Below are 20,304 nucleotides of genomic sequence, written 5' to 3'. Positions count from 1 at the left end.
ACATGTTTACGGATTTAGTTGCATGAAGGTGCTCTCTGGTAAATTGCACAAGAGACACGTAACATGCATTCTGTTCGATCCAGCCCAACATTGTTCCCACTGAGCCAAGAAAAGCAAAATACTTGTTACGGGAATACTGTGTGTGTTCACGGTTTTTCTCCCCCTCCTCTTCTGCTTTTCCTACTTACGAGAGAACCGAAGGGACATAACGTACCCATGCCACGATTTGAGGTTTGACTACTTGAGGCGGTTACAGTTCCCACGGCCGACACCTAGCACATCTTTCTCCGTCTGTTGCAGACACGCTACCAGGAAATGCCCGAGCCAAAGTTCATGTACGGCAGTCACTACTCTTCCCCGGGTTATGTGCTCTTTTATCTAGTCAGGATCGGTAAGATTCTTTACCAGCGCTCCCAGTTCAGTGTTGTTTCTGGTGGATTCGGCAGGGATTCCGTCATCTCACTCCACTCTGATTTCCCCCCAGCACCCGAGTACATGCTGTGCCTGCAGAATGGAAGATTTGATAACGCAGATAGAATGTTCAACAGGTTTGCCCTAATGCCTCACCTACCAGTTCTTAGACTTTCTAATTATAAACGTGCAATGTTTGCTTCAAAAAACTGGATACAAAAATGTCAAGAAATGCCAAGAAACACTGATTGGTACATCTGTTCCTTTCAGGCTTTTTCTAGTCGTGTGTGTGTGTGTGTGTGTGTGTGTGTGTGTGTAACTATAAGAACATCTTTTAATTACAGCTTTTGTCCTGCCTGTTGTAGCCTCATCGTGTTATATGTTGAAGTTTCCCCATATATATCAGATGTTCTTCAAAACAGTGACTTTTAAATGATTGTATCCCACCCTAATGTATGCCGTAATTTAAGTATTGTAACTGTTTCTCTATTGTTGGACGTTTAGACTGTTTCCAACATCTCATTATTCTAAATAATTCTGCTGTGAATTGAATATAATTTCCTGTGGGTGTTTAAATGGCTTTTTAAATTATAAAAGTAATGTTTCCTTGCCAAAAAAAAGTCAGAAAATATGAAGAAGAAAATTAAGTTCACGTGGCCTCCCACCATGCTAATATTCATTGTTAATCTTTTGATCTACGTCCCTCCAGTCTTTTTCTAAGATTTATACATGTTTATTTATAATTCCTTTTTGAAATGAGCTACTCAAAACAGCTGTGCTAGGTTTTCCGTGTTTTAGCAGCAGGCTGTGTTGGCCCATCGATGAGGCCGTGTGTGGTTGGAGGCTCCCGGAGTGGGCTTGGAGACGCCCTTTGTGGGTCCGTGTCCTCACCCGTGTCACTCCCTGCATGAGCTCAGAGAAGGCGTCTCTTCTGTCAAAGGGGATCCTCGTACAGATGTTGAGAATTAAGAGTTAATGAGAGAAATGAGTTAGTACAGGTGAAGTGCAGGACACCACCTAGGTGCATAGACAGCCCTGTGGTTGCTGTTACCAGACCCAAGACTTCAGATCAGCTGATTTTGTTTTGTTCTGTTTTGTTTTTTCTTTTTGGGGGGTTTTTTGCATCTAGTATTGCAGAAACTTGGAAAAACTGTTTGGATGGTGCAACAGATTTTAAAGAGGTAAGCAGTTAATAAAGGTAATAATTCACTGGGCTTGTGGTTTCTAACTGCTTTTAAAAATGTTGCTGTTCTTTCCACCCCATCACCCACCCTCCCAAAACCTTCAGTTGATTCCTGAATTCTATGGTGATGATGTCAGCTTTTTAGTCAATAGTCTGAAGTTGGATCTGGGAAAGAGACAAGGAGGGCAGATGGTTGATGATGTGGAACTTCCGCCCTGGGCCCGGAGTGAGTACCGCCTTGGGAAGTACCGAATTACAGCAGTTCTGCACCTGGGGGGCCACTTCAGTATTATGATGTACTTGCCTGGATTTTTTAAAGTAACAGTATAATTCTCTATGTAAACGAGGCACTATCAGTTGTGTCCCAAATCAGAACTAGTCTGTAAGTCTATGATGTCAAAACATCGATATGTATTTGAAAGACCTAAATGCTGTTGAAAGTGATCTTCACCACTCCCCTCTCCCCGCCAAAATTTATATTTTATATTCTTGGGGCACAAAAACCTCATTAAGAAATATGTACCTCGGGACACCTGGGTGGCTCAGTCAGTGAGGCGTCTGCCTTTGGCTCAGGTCATGATCCCAGGGTCCTGGGATGGAGCCCCGCATCAGGTTCCTTGCTCAGCGGGGAGCCTGCTTCTCCCTCTACCTGCCACTCCCCCTGCTTGTACACTCTAGCTCTCTCTTTCTCTGACAAATAAAGAAAAGAAAAGAGAAACGAAAAGAAAAGTACCCCTTGCTTCTCCTAGAAGCTTTGTCTGCATATGGATAGACAAAATAAATGGGAAAGAATAAATGGAGACAGTGATGTTTTGATCGAGTCTAATCTCATAGGTCCCGAGGACTTTCTCCAGAAGAGCAAAGACGCTTTGGAAAGCAATTACGTGTCAGAGCACCTTCACGAGTGGATCGATCTAATATTTGGCTACAAGCAAAAAGGGAGTGATGCCATTGGGGCCCATAATGGTATGTGAGAGTCTCGGAAGTTTCATATAGCATTTGATGAAAACAAAAGCAAAAAGAAACAGAAAAAAACGCGGCAGAGCAATCAGGCTCGTGTTTGGCAGAAGCATCTTCTGTGTGCAGACAGTGCCTCCCGGCTCCATGGCCCTGGGTCAGGTACTGAGTAACAGAGGAGGAAGGACTTTTGCCCAAAGAACCCCAACTTCACTACGATCCCCAGAGGTGTTCTTCTAAAGTCTTCCAATGTTAGCATTACTCTCCACCCCACTCACTAATATCCATTAAAACTCAATCAGAATATGATAGAAGAGCACCCCCAGTTCCTCTGAAGGGCCCCAGGGCTGCTTATTAATGGAGCAGAAAGAAACCAGCAGCAGCACACCCCCTCCTCAGGTCCCTTCTTACCTGCCGCCAGGCTGCTGGGTGGTGGAGCCAGGGAAGAGGAGCTGGCAGGTCAGGCCGGACCTCGCACAGGGCAGGGCGATCTGCGCTTCCCCTGGGGGCAGAGGTGCTCACTGGCAAATACCTGGAGATAAGAGGCTGTCTCCCCTGCCAATTGGATTTCTGCTCAGTGAAAGATAACTCGAGTTGATATTTACTGCTGTTAGTTTTTATTAGTCTTTTTTTTTTTTTTCAAAGTAACCATTAGTTTCTTTGAATAGAAATTTGAAGTAGTTGAGGGGTGCCTGGGTGGCACAGCGGTTAAGCATCTGCCTTTGGCTCAGGGCGTGATCCCAGCATTATGGGATCAAGCCCCACATCAGGCTCCTCCGCTATGAGCCTGCCTCTTCCTCTCCCACTCCCCCTGCTTGTGTTCCCTCTCTCGCTGGCTGTCTCTATCTCTGTCGAATAAATAAATAAAATCTTTAAAAAAAAAAAAAAAGAAATTTGAAGTAGTTGAGTTTTTAAGATTCTGTGCAGAGTGTCTATTATAACCAAACAGAACCTCTTTCAAGAGGGTTTTTCATCTCTTTTTCAGTATTTCATCCTCTGACCTATGAAGGCGGTGTGGACTTGAACAGGTACTGTATGTCTAGAAGGAGTTTCTACTTGAATTACGAAATCCCTCCTTGTCTAAATGATGAATGCAGCTCTGTGATCATATGAAGGTGTGGAAATTTTACAGTGAATTATATCTTGCTTTCCCCATTAGGTAAGTTACCGAGCCTCAGAAAATTCTCTAAAGGTCTGTGATGAGGCTTGGACAGTCCTGGCACAAAGTCGCTGTTACTCTTTGAGGGTTAAGTCTCTGTCCTGTTGAGCCGCAGTATTTGACATCTGTGCCGTCAGGGAACTGGAACCCCATGGTTCACTGCGTTACTTGTGTTCTGTCCTAAAGCATCGAGGACCCTGACGAGAAAGTCGCCATGTTGACCCAAATCTTGGAGTTTGGCCAGACGCCAAAACAGCTCTTTGTGACACCACATCCTCGACGGATCACCCCAAAGTTTAAAAATTTCTCCCAGACCTGCAGTCACAATGCCCCCCTGGCAGATTCCCCAGGTAAGTTTGTAAAGAGAATAAATGTGAGCACCCTTTGTTTCTCTTTTCTAGTTCAGATGTTCCTGAAGATTCTGAAGAGTAGGTGAGACATGAGTTGTCATGTGGCCTAGAGGGGTTGTGTTTGGGCGTCCGACTGCAGTTCTCCTGAAAAACAGCAACTCTGACAAGCCTGTTTTGTTGCTGTTGCTTTTGTGTTTTAACTGCTGATTTTAAAGAAAATCAAGTTACTTTTATTTCCCGGTAGTACTGCTCCTGTTACACGAGACTCGGCAGTGTCTTGTCGTTGTTCTAGTGCTCCTTCTGTTCTGTGGTTTTCCAAGTCAGTGTGTGATGCTTAGCCATTCGCTTTCACGTTGGCCCATGCCAGCCGTGCCGCTCTCACGGTCACCCTTGACCCCGCGCTCCCCTGCTTTCTCCCAGAAACGACTTCCTCCATCCCTCATTCTCCTCCTCCTTCCCCGCATACAGACCTGGAATTTAAGGTGCTTTGTTTTCTTTGTTTGATTCATTTTCTTAGTCATTTTGACAAACATGGACAGTCTCTGTTGTATGCCTGGCACATGCTGGGTGCTAAAGTGAACTTGACCCTGTGGTCACATCTAGTATTTGGAGAAGGAGGAAAGAACACTCCCCCTTCATCCAGTTCTCCGTGTTTCACATTTCACATAGGACAGCCTCAAGCCCACAGGCCCCCAGAAGGAGTCTGACACTCTGTGGAACCTTGGGAGCAAAGTCGTATGATTTCTTATATCTGCACTTCTGTCTGTTCCAGGCATCTGAGGACTTTGTACGTGCCCAGAGCGGAGTACTGTCTCAGGCCTGAAGGAGTAGCTCGCAGGGGCCCGCAGGGGCTAGCTAGAGTTCTTCTCTAGGTGATAATGCCCACGGGGTTCAGTCATAAAGACCATAAGATCATCTTGTGATGCCTCTTAAACCCGTGGCCCGCTTAGTCACCAGGCTCATACCACTGTCTTGTGATTATATTAGGGAGTACTTGCCCAGAAGACAGGAGGGACGGCTTCCCTCGTCCTGGCCAGGGCACTTGTAGCTCGGAACGGGCGCCTGCTTTCTCCCCCTCAAAACCAAAAGGAAACCACAGAATTTGTAAGGAACAATCAGGCTTTTGCAATAATTACTGACAACGAAATAGTTACTCAGTCTTGTGCTTCCTGAAGTTCCTAAGTCAGGGGCTGAGTGAAAACTTTGGGAACACTGATAAGAGTTTAAAAAGCCTTCATTCAGTATTCAAAGATACTTTTTAATCTTTCTCCAAAGGATTTTTATGTTATTTAGATGATATATATATTATTGTTTTCCCTTGACGAACATGGAGCTCCCAGGTTCATTTCAGAGTAGTTCTATTTCAGTGGGACACTGTGTTTCCTTGGTCATTTGATTTTAACAGAAAATACTGTGACTCTGATGCTTATTGTCTCTGGTGCTTGTTAGTAATTCAGTCGACTCACTTGGCAACAACTCAATGTAGTCTCTCCAGGTGAAGAGTCTTTTGAAGACCTGACCGAAGAAAGCAAAAGCCTGGCCTGGAATAACATCACCAAACTGCAGTTACATGAGCAATATAAAATCCACAAAGAGTAAGAACACCTCTGTGCCGTCCTTGGGGTCTTGGCCTGGAGTGATGCGGTTTAAGTGGAGTCAAGGGGGTGGAAATTCTCTCTCAGTGTTGTCTTGTTTGGTTTTTCTCCCCCCAAAATGTCTGTAGTGACCTGTAGAGGTCAATGTGGCAAGGGAAGGTTTGGCACAAAATGAATTTTTGTCAACCTTCCATGGTGTCATTTCCTCCCCTGGTCTTTCTAGAGCCCAGGTAGTTTTGTGCCTCTCAAACCGGGGTACACAGCCCCTCGAGTCTTTGATGGGAGAAACATGGTATATCTTCCCCAAGTGTTGAATTCACAGATATTGTAGGGGAAAATGTGTCTTTTTAAAAAATTATAATAAATGTGTGTATGTGTGGAGAGAGAAAGATCAAAGGACTAAGTTCACAGGAGTTTTAAAAATGATAACTATACTTTCCAAAGAAAAGGGGGGGGAGCTTGCTGTCAGACCCAGAGGAGTTATGAGTGTTCAGACTTCTGCCATTAAGGATATTCACACATTTTGGTAAGAAAGCCTGAGAAGCACTGACCTCCCCCGAGCCATCGTGTTACGGATGGGAAAACCCAGGCTCAGAGACGAGCCCATTGCCGTGCTTCATGGCCGTAGACATCCTGTCTGATATGCTGATATCACAGACACCAGGGGTCAGGGGTGGGTCTGAATGTCCCAATCTACTTCAGATCCATGGCGCTGGACCTGAACACAGCCTCCTGCAAAGAAATACATAGTTCCACCCAATTCATTATAACAGTGGCTTTCCTTTTCTCAACTTCTGTGAGTGACACATAGAAAGAGGCCTTAGCATCCCAGACAGTGAAGTCATGAATGAACCTGTAAAAGGAAATGGTAAAACCAGGCAGTGGTATCATCACCGAACAGAGGCTCGGTAAACTCGATTCAGCAGCGAAACAGTGACGTGCTGGTAAAGCAGAGTTTCAGTAACTTGGGGGATAGTCAGATAAGGTGGAATTTCCGGTCAGGAAGGTGTTCCACTTTGAATATGGCAGCCAGAGAAGCCAAGAGTGGGGATGGTTTCTGGCCACGGGTCTCACGGAAACAAAATTCGAAGCTCCCCAGCGATGATTTGGTTGTGGCAGGTGTGATGTGTGCAGGACAGATCCAGCAGACAAGCTGTGACAGAAAAAACCACAGACACTTGGTAAAAGTCGCAAGGACTTGAAAGAGATGAGCGTCCCAGCACATGGTTGTTGGTAACTTATAAAACTCTGTCTTTAAACAGGGCGGTTACTGGAATAGCCGTCTCTTGCAACGGGTCTTCCGTCTTTACAACCTCGCAAGGTATGTTTTTCCGCCTGAACACTGGTTTACCCGGAACCATGAAGCATCCACGTTTCGTAACTCTTGGTTACGCGTGCTGCCTCCACTGAATTTTCAGCAGTTGGCGGCATTTAACAGAAAATGTCATTGTAGTTTGCCAGAAACAATCATGAGCTTACCTTTCTGTTGCTGATGACGTTTCCAGAAATGTAAGGGACGGGCCCAAAAGAGCTTACTCCCGGCTCCTGGCTTGGCGGGGGGCACACGTGCTCGCCGCAGGTCACCTGAGCCCAGAAGGGCTGGGCAGCTGCGGGGTGCAGCAGGGGCGCCCCTGGGCACGGTGCGCTGGAGCACGGGCAAGTGCACATTTGCTGTTAGATGTCTCATTTGTGTCCCTTGATATATACTTTTGGGGATTTGTTGTCGAATTTCGCTGGCAATCTAATTCATGCATTGTCAGTGTTCTACGTTATCAGGTTCTGTCTTAGTCATCTGCTTATGTTTTAAGACAGCTTGATCTGGCAGGGTTAGCAGCCAGCTGTTCTGGAGGGGACTTGTCCTTTAGTCTTTATCATAGGAAATCACGGGTTTCATTGATTAAGTCTGGAAATGGTGCCATCCAACTAAACCCTTCCAGAGAAATCAGAGTTACCACTCTCGGGTTCTGTAATGGTGGTTTCTTATCTGTAGCATGTCCTTCCTTGCTCTTCCAAGGACAATATCAGGATGCATAAAACAGAATTTTCCCCAAAGCATAGATAATGGTTCTACCGTAGGCCAAAGGAAGTTAACGTTCAGGACGCGCGCTGGGCCCCGTTGGGGTCAGCAAGACGAGGCTCTGGTAGAGGGACACGATCCGCGTTCTCCCCGGGCGCCGCCCGCCCAGTGTGCCGGCATCGTAACACAAGGCTGAATGCTTTATCTTGAAAGCATTTTATCTCTAAAGCTTTTTATCGTTAAGCAGAACCTATGTTCTTAGCTGGCTTTGTTGCCAGGGTTTAAGTCCTTCAGTGTGCTGTACTTTTATGACCTTGTAAACCATGAGTTGGGGGAGCATGGAGGCTTAAACCCCTGGCGCTCATTAAGCATGACATCCCTTCTTTGTAAATTTACCAAGTGAAGGGGAAACAGGGTTCTTTTTTTTTTTTTTTTAAGTCAAAAGCCTTTGTTTCTTTCTGTTTGTTGCTTCTATCAGTAACTTGTGGTACTGATTTATACACATCCTGACCACCACTGCAGAGTGACCGTCCTTCCCCACACAGTGGTCCCCGTTTAGCTGCGTGGGCAGGTGGGGGGCTTGCCAGCTGCGAGCCTGGCCGGGGCAACAGCTTTCGGCAGGGTCACCTCTAGCACGGGCATGAAATCTTTGGTTTGGAGGACAGCATCCTTACCCCGGGCTGGCTTGCGGCTTCCTGTCTGATGCCCCAGATTCATGAGCGGCAGGAGACTTCGTGGTGACCACTCAAAAGTGTCTGATGGGAAGCGCATTCTTCAGAGTCAGCACGGTCGGGAAGAGGCTCAGAGTTGAGAATGCCCCGCAGGGTCAAGTTCAGGCAACGCCGTGTTCACTCTTCGGACTTTGTTGGCAAGCTGATGCTGGAGGGTGTTTCAGCTTGATGATAGTCTCAGGACTCGCGTGTGTTGGTGTCACAAAAATGAGGTCGAAATGCTAAATATTACTACACAGAAATCATTTCAAGCTCATCCTGATCTTTTCTGCATCATGTTGTGTGTTTACAAATTAGGAAATGTGTTACTTGCTTCAAATATGGGATGTTTGGAGCTCATGGTCATTTTTGCAGGTCTTGGTTCCCAAGAGATTGTTTTGCTACACTTTTTTAAGCTTCTGTTAGGCAAGGAAATTTGAATCCCTGCTTTATTATTCTTTAGGAGGTCAGTGGTTGCTTCATAAATGCTAATTCAGTGCAGGGGTATCACACCATAATTGAGCTATTTGTTTAAAAAAAAACATGTTGCCATGATTTTTGTTGTCTTTAATTTAAAATTGCTATTTTATTCCTCCTTAACTTTTTTTAAAAGATTTTATATATTTATTTGAGAGATAGAGCATGAGCGGAGGGGAGAGGGGAGACAGAGAGGGAGAAGCAGGCTCCCCACTGAGCAGGGAGCCTGATGTGGGACTCGATCCCAGGACCCTGAGATCAAGAACTGAGCTGAAGGCAGACGCTCAGATGACTGAGCCACCCAGGAGCCCCCCCTTCCCTTTTCACTTTGAGCTTCTGTCAGTGACTAGGCCTGCTCCGTGTTCAGTCATGCTGAAATGTGAGCAGTGTGCTGGGCCTGCACTGGGTATGTGCCGGTTTCCTTGTCGTGGGGTGACAGGTCACCGGCTGGGGCCCCAGGTCTTCTGGCCCCACCTACCACCCTGCTTCTGCTGCCTGCTGGCCTCCGCTGTTGTTTGTCCTCTGTAAGGGTCAGGAAATCTTTCTCATATGTTTGCCTTATCATTAAATCAGATTCTACCTTGAAGATGTTCTCCAAGGAATCCAAAATGCTACAAAGAAGTATATCGTTTTCAAATATGGTGAGTTTATTTTAATTTTAAACCAGTGGTATGATGGTAATTCACGTAGCAGTTTGTTTTATACACACATATGGTGGCATTTTGTTTCTCCCCAAGCAATTGGGTTTATTCCTGTGTGGTGTCTACAGAATGCCTCAGTGACATTACTTCTAAATTCAATTTAAAATTTTTTCAGAGTGCCTCTTTCTCAAAATACAGTGATTTTGTTTTTAGCCTGGAAAACTAGAAGTACCACCAGCAGAATTCTCCTTAATCAGTCTTTCCTTTTCTGGAACCGTCAAACTAAACGTGTCTGTATTTTTAAATAATGTATGCATTTCTGAGTGGATAGGACACCGAATACTAGAAAACCAATTCTTCTAAAAAAAACCACATTTGATTGTTCACATAAACCATCCAAAAGGTTTTGAAATTCCCTAAAGAATTTTGGAAGTTCTTCTTACGTGTGGAAGTCTGTAATCCAGAGAGGCTCCTTGAGGATAACTCGAACCCACCCTCCCCTCATGATTTACCTATGTGAGGAGTTCCTCCAGCCCACGGCCGCCATGAGGGCCATCCAGAGCCCCTGAGAATCCGCAGGCTAGCTCCATGTGCCCTGGGCAAACTTTGACTTTCTTACATGTGGTAAGAAACTAAGCGTCTGGAATTAGCCAGTTGAAAAAAAAAACTTCCTAAATACAAGGAAGGCCAAAATAAATAGAATTTGAGCATTAATTTTGGGGGTAGCTTATAAGATAGTTTTACCCTTTTAGAAATTAACTAATTATGGTAAGTTACTAATGTTGAACCATTTGTATTTCAGGCTCTATCATCTTGTTTACTTTTGCCAGGAGATGCCACTGTCATAAGTTCTTCGTGGGACAATAACGTGTATGTATCTGAGCGTGCTCACGCTCCTTGCGTGGCATAGCTGTCTTTGTGGACGGAAGGCAGGAAAGGACAGGTCTTCCGTTGGTGGGTCACTGAGTTGTTTTCAAAAAGGAACAGATATTAGATCAGGGTAGTTCTGGTGGCTTTGACTGTGATTATTTGCATCTAATAATTCCTCCCACTGGACTCTGTTTTTCTCTGTGTTTTAACCTGAGGTGAAAACACAAATGAGCCAGACCTGGAGATTTCTAGTTTCAAATTCAGATATTGAGTATTTTGGTTTAATAATGTGAGAACAAGTACTTTATAATTCTAGTGAGTCTTAGTGCAGAATTAAACAACATAATTTTCCTTGAATATGTGTTTGAGGGTTTCAAAATTAAGCTAGAATGCTTTTTAATAGTCTCATTCTCTTTTCCGTTAGCTATTTTTACTCTATAGCATTTGCGAGACGCCAGGACACGTTAATGGGACATGACGATGCGGTTAGTAAGATCTGTTGGCACGACAACCGACTGTATTCCGCATCGTGGGACTCCACGGTGAAGGTTTGTATAGAATTTCTGACTTAAAATGTTTGGATACTGCAAGCATTATAAACCATTCTACACCTGTTGTTAATGTGCTCAGTCACTTCACTCTTTCTCACTAAGTGTATAAGTCCTCTGTAAAGATACTGAATGCCATTGCCTATGTGTTTTCAACATCCATACTTCTCAATAGGAAGTCTTCCCGATTTTGTACTGTGTGCTTAACAGGGTTGGAATGATGTGGAATTCACGAGACAGAGTTACAGAGAAATACAGGTGACCCTTGAACAACACAGGTTTGAACTGCACAGGTCCACTTAGACATGGATTTTTGTCGATAAATATATACAGTACTGTAAATTTATTTTATGATTTTCTTAACGTTTTCTTTTCTCTAGCTTACTTTATTGTAAGACTATGGTATTTGGTACCATATTTGGTACATGTAACACAAAATACGTTAGCCAACTCTTTATGTTATTGGTAAGACTTCCGGTCAACAGTAGGCTATTAGCAGTAAAGATTTGGGAGAGTCAAAGTTATACGCAGATTTTCAACTGCATGGAGTGGAGTTGAACTCCCCCGCATCGTTCAAGGGCCAGCTGTATACAGTAGCAAGCCCTCTTATCTCACACAGTTGGAACTAGCTGAAAATGTCAAGTTAAAGTGGGGAATCATGTCAAGTTAGAACATATAAATGCACATTCATTCACCATTCTATTGATGTGGGCCATCCTTGGCCTCTTCTTTGGAAGCCTACACAACTATCTTACAAAGACCACACCAGTATTCATCATCCTCAGTTTCCAGTTTGCATTTATATAAAAAGAAAGCAAGAACCTAAAACTGTTGGAATTCCTTCTAGTTTTCAGGATTCCCCCCATTCTTACAGATAAATTTTCTTGCCTACACCAAATTTTAATAATTTTCTTGGTGACTTGCCTTTTTGCGTCTCCTCAATACATTAGTAGACACTACAACACTTTTGCACTCATGTTCGCACAAAAACCACCAAATACAACAGCAAAGGATAGAAAGAGACACACAGGTGCAGCTGACACTCAGTGAGCACCTGTGGCGGGGATAAAAGCGGGGGCGCTGCAGGAAGGAGCCAGAAGCATTTCAGGGCTGTATTTTGTTGGCAAGTTAACTGGCTGTTGGTTGATCAAGAGCGTTTTCCTTGAATGTGTTGGAAATGCTTTTGTTCTAAATGTTTTCAAATACCTTCTGCAATATATTCCACCCCAGGTGTGGTCTGGCGTTCCTGCAGAAATGACCTGCACCAGAAGACAGCGCTTTGACATGCTGGCTGAGCTGGAACACGACGTCAGTGTGAGTACCGGCAACAGTGCTGCTCGGAAGCCGAGATGGAGTCTGGCGGAGGGTGGGGGCGGTTGGTTTTACCTATGTGCTTCTGTTTTTGTTTCATTGGCTTTTGCTTACCGGAAGAGAGCATGGCTCTCCGTTCTCTTCTTTGACTTGACTCTTTGGGTTTCCAGGTCTTGTCTTTTTTTCCCTCCAATTTGCTGTTTCCCTGAGAATTAGTTATGGTCCCATCAGATTTCCAAAATACCAATTTCTGAGCATGACACTGAATATTTGGACACTCTCAAACTATTTGCGGCAGCAAGGTGTGCCCCATCGTCTTTCGTGTTTTCTGACACAGACGGTAGAAGGGGCCATCTGTCCAGCGTGATGCCCTCTGGCAGTCTGGGGCGGCCCAGTAAGCACACGCCAGCGGGGGCGGAGCCACAGCCTTGTTTGCGCTTGGCCGGGTCCCACTAGTCCCACTGCCGCACCTCCCACTAGAGGTGACAGCACTGCCTTATCTCCGAGGTGGCGAACAGATGCCTGATTTGAATGGCCAACAAATGAGCTGAGGTTGAGAATTATTTATGTAGTCTGTAACTCCAGGTGGGCACGCAGACATGCCCCTGCTTTTCCCAAATCCCTCAAAAAATCACAGGTCAGCTGTGCCTCACGCCGTCTGGCACCGTGGTACGATTTATAACTCATGGAGGTATCATTCTGAAACCTGGCAATTGTAGGCTATTTTAAAACAGCAAATGGGGCGCCTGGGTGGCTGTCAGTTAAACATCCGACTCCTGGTTCAGGTCGTGATCTCATGGGTTGTGGGATGGAGCCCCGTGTCCAGCTCCACGCTCAGAGGGGAATCTGCTTGAAAATTCTCTCCCTGTACCCCTCCCCCCTGACTCACTCTCGCACATGCTTGCTCTAACAATAAATAAATCTTAAAAAAAAAATCCAGCATTACATTTACCCTACCAATATTTCATTTTATTCACTAGCATATGAAGCAGTTCATTTTTAAATAATTCAGTAGGCGATGCTGAAACCCGTCTGCTGAATCAGCCTCATCAGTACGCCATACAGTGGAGTTTAACCTTATCAGTCCAGATAGTGGGGTCAGCCTGGGCAAACCACTACTGACCGTAACCCTAAATGGATACTTTGTGTTTTCTTCCTTAGGTAGATACAATTAGCTTAAATGCTGCAAGTACACTGTTGGTTTCAGGCACCAAAGAAGGCACAGTGAATATTTGGGACCTCACTACGGCCACCATATTGCACCAGATCCCATGCCACTCAGGGACTGTATGTGATACTGCTTTTAGCCCAGGTAGTATGATCCTTTTCAATACAGATGATAACTGGGGGAATTGGAATTATTACTTTAAAGTAAGAATGTAAAAAGGAAAACAGTCTGCCGATAAAAAGTGTTGCCTGTATCTGAGACTGCTTCATGGCACAATACCGTATACTTATGCCATTGGCACCTACAGAAAAGCAGTAGCAGACATTGTTCTTAATTCGTCAACTCACAGGAGAAATTAATTTATAATATGGAAATGAACTCACACCAAAGGGTCATCAGCCCTGTGTCTTAGAAGCATTTCAAGGAGAGGAGAGTCATCAGTCCAGTACAAGTAGCTCAAGGAGCATTAAAGTGAACGTTGTGCCAGAGATAGAATGTCAGAATAATCTCCCACACACTTCTGAAGCCATGTCACCTTGTGTTACAGACAGTCGCCACGTCCTCAGCACAGGGGAAGATGGCTGTCTAAACGTCATAGATGTGCAGACAGGGATGCTCATCTCTTCTCTGACTTCAGACGAGCCCCAGAGGTATATTTTTTGAGTTGCTAATGAGGGAAGACATGTACAAATTCATGACCCTGCCATTTGGGCTTGCTTTGGCCAGGGTACACAGCCCCTCCTTCATGAGGACTAATCAGATGATTATTTCTAAATCATGCTCGCAGATGCTTTATCTGGGATGGAAATTCTGTTTTATCTGGAAGTCAGTCTGGTGAGCTACTTGTTTGGGACCTGCTCGGAGGAAAAATCAGTGAGAGAATACAGGGCCACACAGGTAAGCAGTTATACAGTTGACTCACCTTTCTTCCTAAAATGCTGAACTCAAACCTGCTCTTCCCATCAGGAAACATCCTCTTCCCAGGCAGGAAACACACCAGTTCCCTCCACTTGGCCAATGGTCCCCTCCAGCACCTTGGTGGGCCAGGTGATCTGCAATCTCTTGGGTCCTTCAGGACTGAGATTGATGTTGACAGACATTTGATTCCAAAAAGGAAGTTTTTAAATTAACTTCCACGTGGAGAATTAAAAACCATAGTAAAAGCTGGAATCGTTGTTTTACGTACATGCCCATAGTTTTAAAGAAACCCAAACACAACACAAAAATAATAAATTACAATGAAAAGGATCTTCTTCCCACCACTGACCCCACCCCACCCCACCCCCAACGTTCTCCTCCCTGAAGGATGCCTTCCAGTCTATCCTGGAGGTGTGCCCTCTTACGATTGAGAGGGTAGGTTGTAGGCATATTAACCGTTCTGTCCACTTGGGTTTTTCTACTTAGTATCTCATGGAGATTCACGGTATTTGCGTACCTCGGCATGGTTGCCTCCTGATCTTCTGGAAGATTTATGGTTTTTAATTCTTCTAGTATCTATGGTTATAAGTACCTATTTACTTTCCACTGTGACCAGTAACTGCCCCCTTATTCCCTTCCCTCTGTCACTCCGTTATGTGGTTATTTCCTTAACATCGTAAAGTGATCTGTTTACGTCATCCTCAACTTACTGGCTTAAGTAACATTTGACTCCTTCCCATAGAAACAGAACTAGCAAACTTCTACCAGTTCCCTACCTTCTCCTCTCATCCGTGTCCTGACTACTGCTGTAGGAATCGCTGTTTGCATCCCCTTATTTTAGCTTTACGTTTAAGTGGTTTTATTACTCAGAAGTTCTTGTACCAAGCAGTTATTTTTAATTTATACACCTAATTACAGGATGAGAGAAGGCAACATAGTACTTCAGAGTATATTTTGGGGGGCCCCTGGTCAACTTACTACCTAACCACAAGGTCTCTCTCTCTTAGGTGCTGTGACATGTATATGGATGAATGAACAGTGTAGCAGTATCATCACGGGAGGGGAAGACAGACAAATTATGTTCTGGAAATTGCAATACTAAGTGCCTTTTCCTCTCTTGAATGTTAAGTTGAACTCTATTTAATGTACTTTTAAACCAGGCTTTTAAATGAACTGGTGAATGTGCAATGATAGTAATTAGAAGTTTTACCACATGAGACATTGTGGTTTTAAACTTCCTAAATCATGGCAACTTCAATGAAAGCCATTGGTTGCCACCCTGTAAGGCAGACAGATGTGGCAGTGTTAGGGAGGAAGCGTCACATTTGTAAGGCAGACGATCATCCCAGTATGCTGATGGTCAGAAGACAGGTTTGGGTGGCAAAGTAAAGTAGCTAAGAGATACCAAACTGAAATGGGAAAACTTTCAGAAAACATTGAACAATTCGGAATTTTCCAAGAAAATGTGCAGTATACTCTACTACTTCTGAGTCACTCTGTTTTGTCTTCCTAACCTACAGAATTGCTGCCCATCTGGGTTTTTGGGTATGTGTTTTCATGAAGTGGTTACTTTGTATAACCTACTGTCCTCAGATTCTAAGAACCTGGGGAAAGATTAGCAATTCTTGTAACAGTAAGTTTACTGTGTATAGGAATGGTTTATTTCATTATAGCTATTAAATGCTCTTTTCTACATTAAAAATATTTTTCTGTAATGAAAGCAGTTTTCATTTTCTTATTTAAGTGATTTATTACCAAGACTAGTACCTTTTAAGAGCTTCAAGTATTGATCCTTCTAGAAAACCATACTTAAGTGATGTGAATGTCATTCATTCTTACATTTTTGGAACCATCCTCAGACCCAAATCTAGGTAACAAGGTAGGTAAACTGGGAAACATTCGGTTTGCTTTTCCGAATTTCAACAAGGTAAGCTGTAAAGCAACACTGCTGACTTCCTTTTATATCATGACAATGTTTTTAAAGACTATAGAAGAGAGTTTTATTTTGTAGGCTGTATGACATGGAGGAAAAATGACCCAGGGTAACAGTTTTCAAAGTCCGTCTTAAGTGTCATTAAACAGGACTCAGTCCCCGGTGTTGCCGGGAGCGTCCGTGGCCTCTGTGCAGTCCCGATGCTCAGCCTGAAGCGTGCAGGCTGGCCATCTGCGGTTCACAGGTTGAAGCACTTTTCCTAACACTCCTACTCCCTCGGCAGAGCGCTTCTGTCAGGGCCTCTGGATGCCCACTGCTCTGGGAGACAATTCCCATGGGCCCAAGGTGGGAACTTCAAGTTCAAGTTTGGTGAAAGGCACGGACAGTTTCCAAATGATGCAAGAGACTAAAAGTCAACTTTATTTATACATATTTAATTAGATGGAATAGGCATAAACCAAAAAGAAAAAAATCAGGGTAAAGGTCACTGCCATTTTGTTTGTAGGGAGGGGTCAGGAAATGACCTGGGAAACATCCTAAGACCATCCCAAAGTAGCTAGGTTACAGAATGTTAAGAGTAAATGACAAAATTAGGTATTATTCCACTTAATCTACAAATGAATAAAGGGAGTCAAGAGTTTATCCTATTTGGTATGAGAATTTTTACACTTAATATATAGTGATTCATTTCTCAGAAAGTAATACCAGTAACTTTTAAAGAAAGAAATTTCCATTACACAATCGACTAGAAAATCTCAAATGCAACTAAGCAGCTATGTTGTAGCTCAGTATGTACCATGAAATTGTTCTGGGCTAGTGTACATTTCAGTTTAACATAGAACTGCATTTTAGGTTGTAGAAAGGCAGCAATAGTTCTATTTTGGCTTTTATTCTAGATGCTTTACACAGTTAAGGCGACAGTTGAAGCATATTAAGTAAAGGTAGTTACAAGTTAATGATGATCAACACAATCTCTTGCAACCTACATACACTGTATAATGCTTACATGGAATGAAACCAGTGTACTTAATTGGTGTTCACAGGCACATACACACACACACACACACACTCACAAACTAAAAAACCATCAAAAACAATCATTCTATATGTACTATGGTAACACATTAAAAATGCAATTACACCATAGAAGTAAAGTAATATGAACAGCACTACTTGATATGTAAGATAAAGGTGATTGGTTCTAACACAGAGCTAAGCCTGTATCAGTCATTCTAATCATAATGGCTTATAAAAGCATTGGGTTTCCAGTAGAGAAACTACTCTATGAAAATCAGTTAATCTGTCCAAAGTTTCACATCTGTAAAACCAGGATAAGGCTATAACGATCTTGAAGTGTGGACAAGATATCCAATCAAAACAGTAAGATTCCCAGCCATAATGTAAGATAGAAAGGTCTTCATGCAGCATATGCTCTCTGGCTCCTAGAAAGCTTCATGTGCATAATATAAAGTTAAGTTGCCCAAGAAGTAAACTGGAGAAGTTCGGTGAAATTTCCACTGTGCCATGACTTTTAAACCTCAGGAATGGTGTGATCCATCAGGCTTTTCATAATGCTTGGTGCCATCCTATGAGAGAGTCACTTTATTAAATAGTGCGGTTTGGGTTTCTTTTTTCAAAAAGGCTATGCTAATCCAAGAAAACTCCCATTCAAACTTAGTGGGACTGTGGGGAGAGGGAAGGCCTTTTTTTTTTTTTTTTAATGAGTTCAGATCTAGGAGCCTCAGGGGAATCTAGCTGTTTGCAAATGTATCCAGTGTGAAATGCCATCTGTACCTTGGCTAGAAAAATTAGATAAGATACAAGTAAGTCCTGGTATATTAAAGCTGATGACTAAAAACAAGGAAAATGACAACACTGTTATGCACTGGGAGGGAAATGGGAAGAGGGAACCTATCACTGGTTTAAGAGAACAAGTAGTCTTGACTATAACACTTGCCTTTTTTTTCTACCCAGAAACTGAAAAATTTTATTAAGGTTATTATGTTTTTAATCTTTTAAATCTTACTTCCACAGGCAAGATAGATTCTGAAAGAAGGATCTAAGTTGGCTTGGCAAAAACAGCTATGATAGAAGCCAGGATTTTAAAAGTTCTAGGAAGATAACAACACTTGCTGCCTCTTCTATTCCCCTACTCAGCTGTCCAATCCTCATTTCCTGAGGCCCATCCTAGCACCACATCCCACACCCCTACATGAATCTACCTGCCCCCTCAGATGCTCTCAGAACAAAAACCATTACTCCTAACATCCCATAGGCAAGAATGCTCCATCATGAACTACCAGAATAGATTTCTATTGAGCAGAGGAGCTGCAGGCAGAGTGCAACTGCAGTCAACTTTACTGCAAGCTGAAATGAAAGTCTGCCCACTTCTGCTCATATACCTCTTTTCAACTAGAAAACGTCAACATTTCAGAAGTGTATGGTGAATTTTATTCAGTACTTGGGAAGTTGTGAGGGACTGTCCTTACCTACCAATTCTTCTGATATAAATAAGTAACTTCAAATTTCTAGATAAATGCCATGTCATCCCTTAGGTAAAAGAACCAAAGATTTGAGACTTAATATAAGCACTGTACTTTCTTTTAACTCAGACGACCATAAGCACCAAGTTGAAGTACTGTCTACTTACCGTTTAATAATATGTTCAAAGATAAAAGCAGGCATGATTGTAATAGTAACTACAGTCTCAGATGTTGACAGTATGTCTGCAATTTGAGAATCCTGTTGAAAACACGTAATGAAAATTAATACTAAGGCTTTATTTCATAAATATGAAACTATGTTATTCTTGATAAATATGTCCTCTTACTTTTTGCTAAGATCTCTAAAATCTGACCCTTGATATTTATAATTTTTTTTCCAGTTTTTCTTACCAAGTTTAATTCTATAGAATCACCATTTTATAGATGGAAGCAAAATTGCTAAGTAAATTGAGTAGATATTTTAGCCAAAATATCATCTGTTCATTACTGAAGATGAAATAATTTTCCTCACATACAATACTACCCTCAGTTAATGGTGCATTCTTAACGAAGTTTATGAAATAAACAGGTCTTAATGAAAACCTTTACACCTTAACATAGGCATATTTAGGAATCTGTAGAGGAAAAAAACAAGGTATTAATATAAACAGAAACTATGACTCATTTCCTACCAATTCCTGGGTTGAAAAAGCTGAGCAATCATTCATTCAGAATGTCATCAAAATCTTCAATGCCCACGTCTCCACAGAATTCTAGTTCAAGGGACTGCTGAGATCACAGAGTCAAGCCCTATGCTATAGGAACATTAATTACAAATAGCCCAAGTAATTCCTTTGGCCTGAGGGCACAGCCAGAGCCCCAGGTCACCCATCTCCCCACTGAGTTTCTATTTATTTTGAAGGTCAACATGAAAACACCACCAAAATACACAAATGGAAAAGACATCTGCTAAAATAAAACTGCAGCACAAGACATGAGTTCTATTCCTTACCTTCAGCCCTATGACATTCTGCCCATTGACTTCACAGATGTTATGTTCTGTGAGAAGACCGTTTCTGGCTGCAGAACTGTCTTTCACTATGGATGTTATCTTTCCATTTTTAAAGATAAAGCCCACATGTCCAGTACTATCCTTATGCATGGTAACTGTCCGTTCAAAGGGCCTGTAAACATAATGGATTAAATTAAAAATTTCACTCTTCTATTGGTCCAAGTTACTCTTTGAAAGTTTCCATGTGAACTGTCTAGTCAACTCACCTGTCACGAACAGTCATAGTAATCTTCTCTCCAAAAGCTTGTTTGAGCACCTTGTGTGCTTTATCAGAGCTCCAGCCTGCGCAGTTTTCCCCATTGATCTGGAGTACTTGGTCCCCAAATCTCAGACCAACCAATGAGGCTGGAGAATTTGCCTGCACCAGCTGAACAAATATGCCCTAGAGAATAATAAAATAACTTTGGTTATTTACCACTGTTATGATATGGTTTAAAAATGCTGGAAAATTAGGAACAAACTGTTCAGATTAGGAATCTACCCTAGTGAAAAAAAAAAAAA

General features: G+C 42.9%; 2 protein-coding genes across 12 annotated transcripts in view; one reads left to right on the top strand and one right to left on the bottom strand.

The window, feature by feature from the left end:
- The window catches only part of NSMAF (neutral sphingomyelinase activation associated factor), a 57,945-nt gene extending 41,910 nt beyond the window's left edge, over positions 1-16,035 (top strand). For 2 of the 8 annotated variants that reach the window (XM_048212388.2, XM_044390355.3), the window contains exons 15-31: positions 301-391; positions 485-662; positions 1,541-1,592; positions 1,700-1,820; positions 2,429-2,560; positions 3,537-3,579; positions 3,897-4,060; positions 5,556-5,655; positions 6,918-6,976; positions 9,433-9,500; positions 10,303-10,370; positions 10,795-10,918; positions 12,149-12,232; positions 13,391-13,541; positions 13,945-14,047; positions 14,185-14,294; positions 15,323-16,035. In XM_048212388.2, coding sequence (XP_048068345.1) covers positions 301-391; positions 485-662; positions 1,541-1,592; positions 1,700-1,820; positions 2,429-2,560; positions 3,537-3,579; positions 3,897-4,060; positions 5,556-5,655; positions 6,918-6,976; positions 9,433-9,500; positions 10,303-10,370; positions 10,795-10,918; positions 12,149-12,232; positions 13,391-13,541; positions 13,945-14,047; positions 14,185-14,294; positions 15,323-15,417 — 1,743 coding nt within the window. In that variant the 3' untranslated portion in view covers positions 15,418-16,035. Of the gene's footprint in view, positions 1-300; positions 392-484; positions 663-1,540; positions 1,593-1,699; positions 1,821-2,428; positions 2,561-3,536; positions 3,580-3,896; positions 4,061-5,546; positions 5,656-6,917; positions 6,977-9,432; positions 9,501-10,302; positions 10,371-10,794; positions 10,919-12,148; positions 12,233-13,390; positions 13,542-13,944; positions 14,048-14,184; positions 14,295-15,322 lie in introns of all 8 variants that reach the window. The other 6 variants (XM_048212390.2, XM_044390357.3, XM_044390354.3 and 3 more) reach the window with 3 other exon arrangements.
- Positions 16,036-16,666: 631 nt separating this feature from the next.
- The window catches only part of SDCBP (syndecan binding protein), a 37,595-nt gene continuing 33,957 nt past the window's right edge, over positions 16,667-20,304 (bottom strand). For all 4 annotated transcript variants that reach the window (XM_026516440.4, XM_026516442.4, XM_048212392.2 and 1 more), the window contains 4 exons: positions 20,010-20,185; positions 19,744-19,915; positions 18,899-18,990; positions 16,667-17,834 (listed from right to left, as the gene is read on the bottom strand). In XM_026516440.4, the coding sequence (XP_026372225.1) occupies positions 17,780-17,834; positions 18,899-18,990; positions 19,744-19,915; positions 20,010-20,185 (495 nt within the window). In that variant the 3' untranslated portion in view covers positions 16,667-17,779. The remainder of the gene's footprint in view (positions 17,835-18,898; positions 18,991-19,743; positions 19,916-20,009; positions 20,186-20,304) is intronic.

The sequence above is a fragment of the Ursus arctos genome, unplaced genomic scaffold (genome assembly GCF_023065955.2).
Source record: "Ursus arctos isolate Adak ecotype North America unplaced genomic scaffold, UrsArc2.0 scaffold_6, whole genome shotgun sequence".
Lineage (NCBI taxonomy): Eukaryota > Metazoa > Chordata > Mammalia > Carnivora > Ursidae > Ursus > Ursus arctos.
This window is presented reverse-complemented; position numbering and strand designations above follow the sequence as displayed.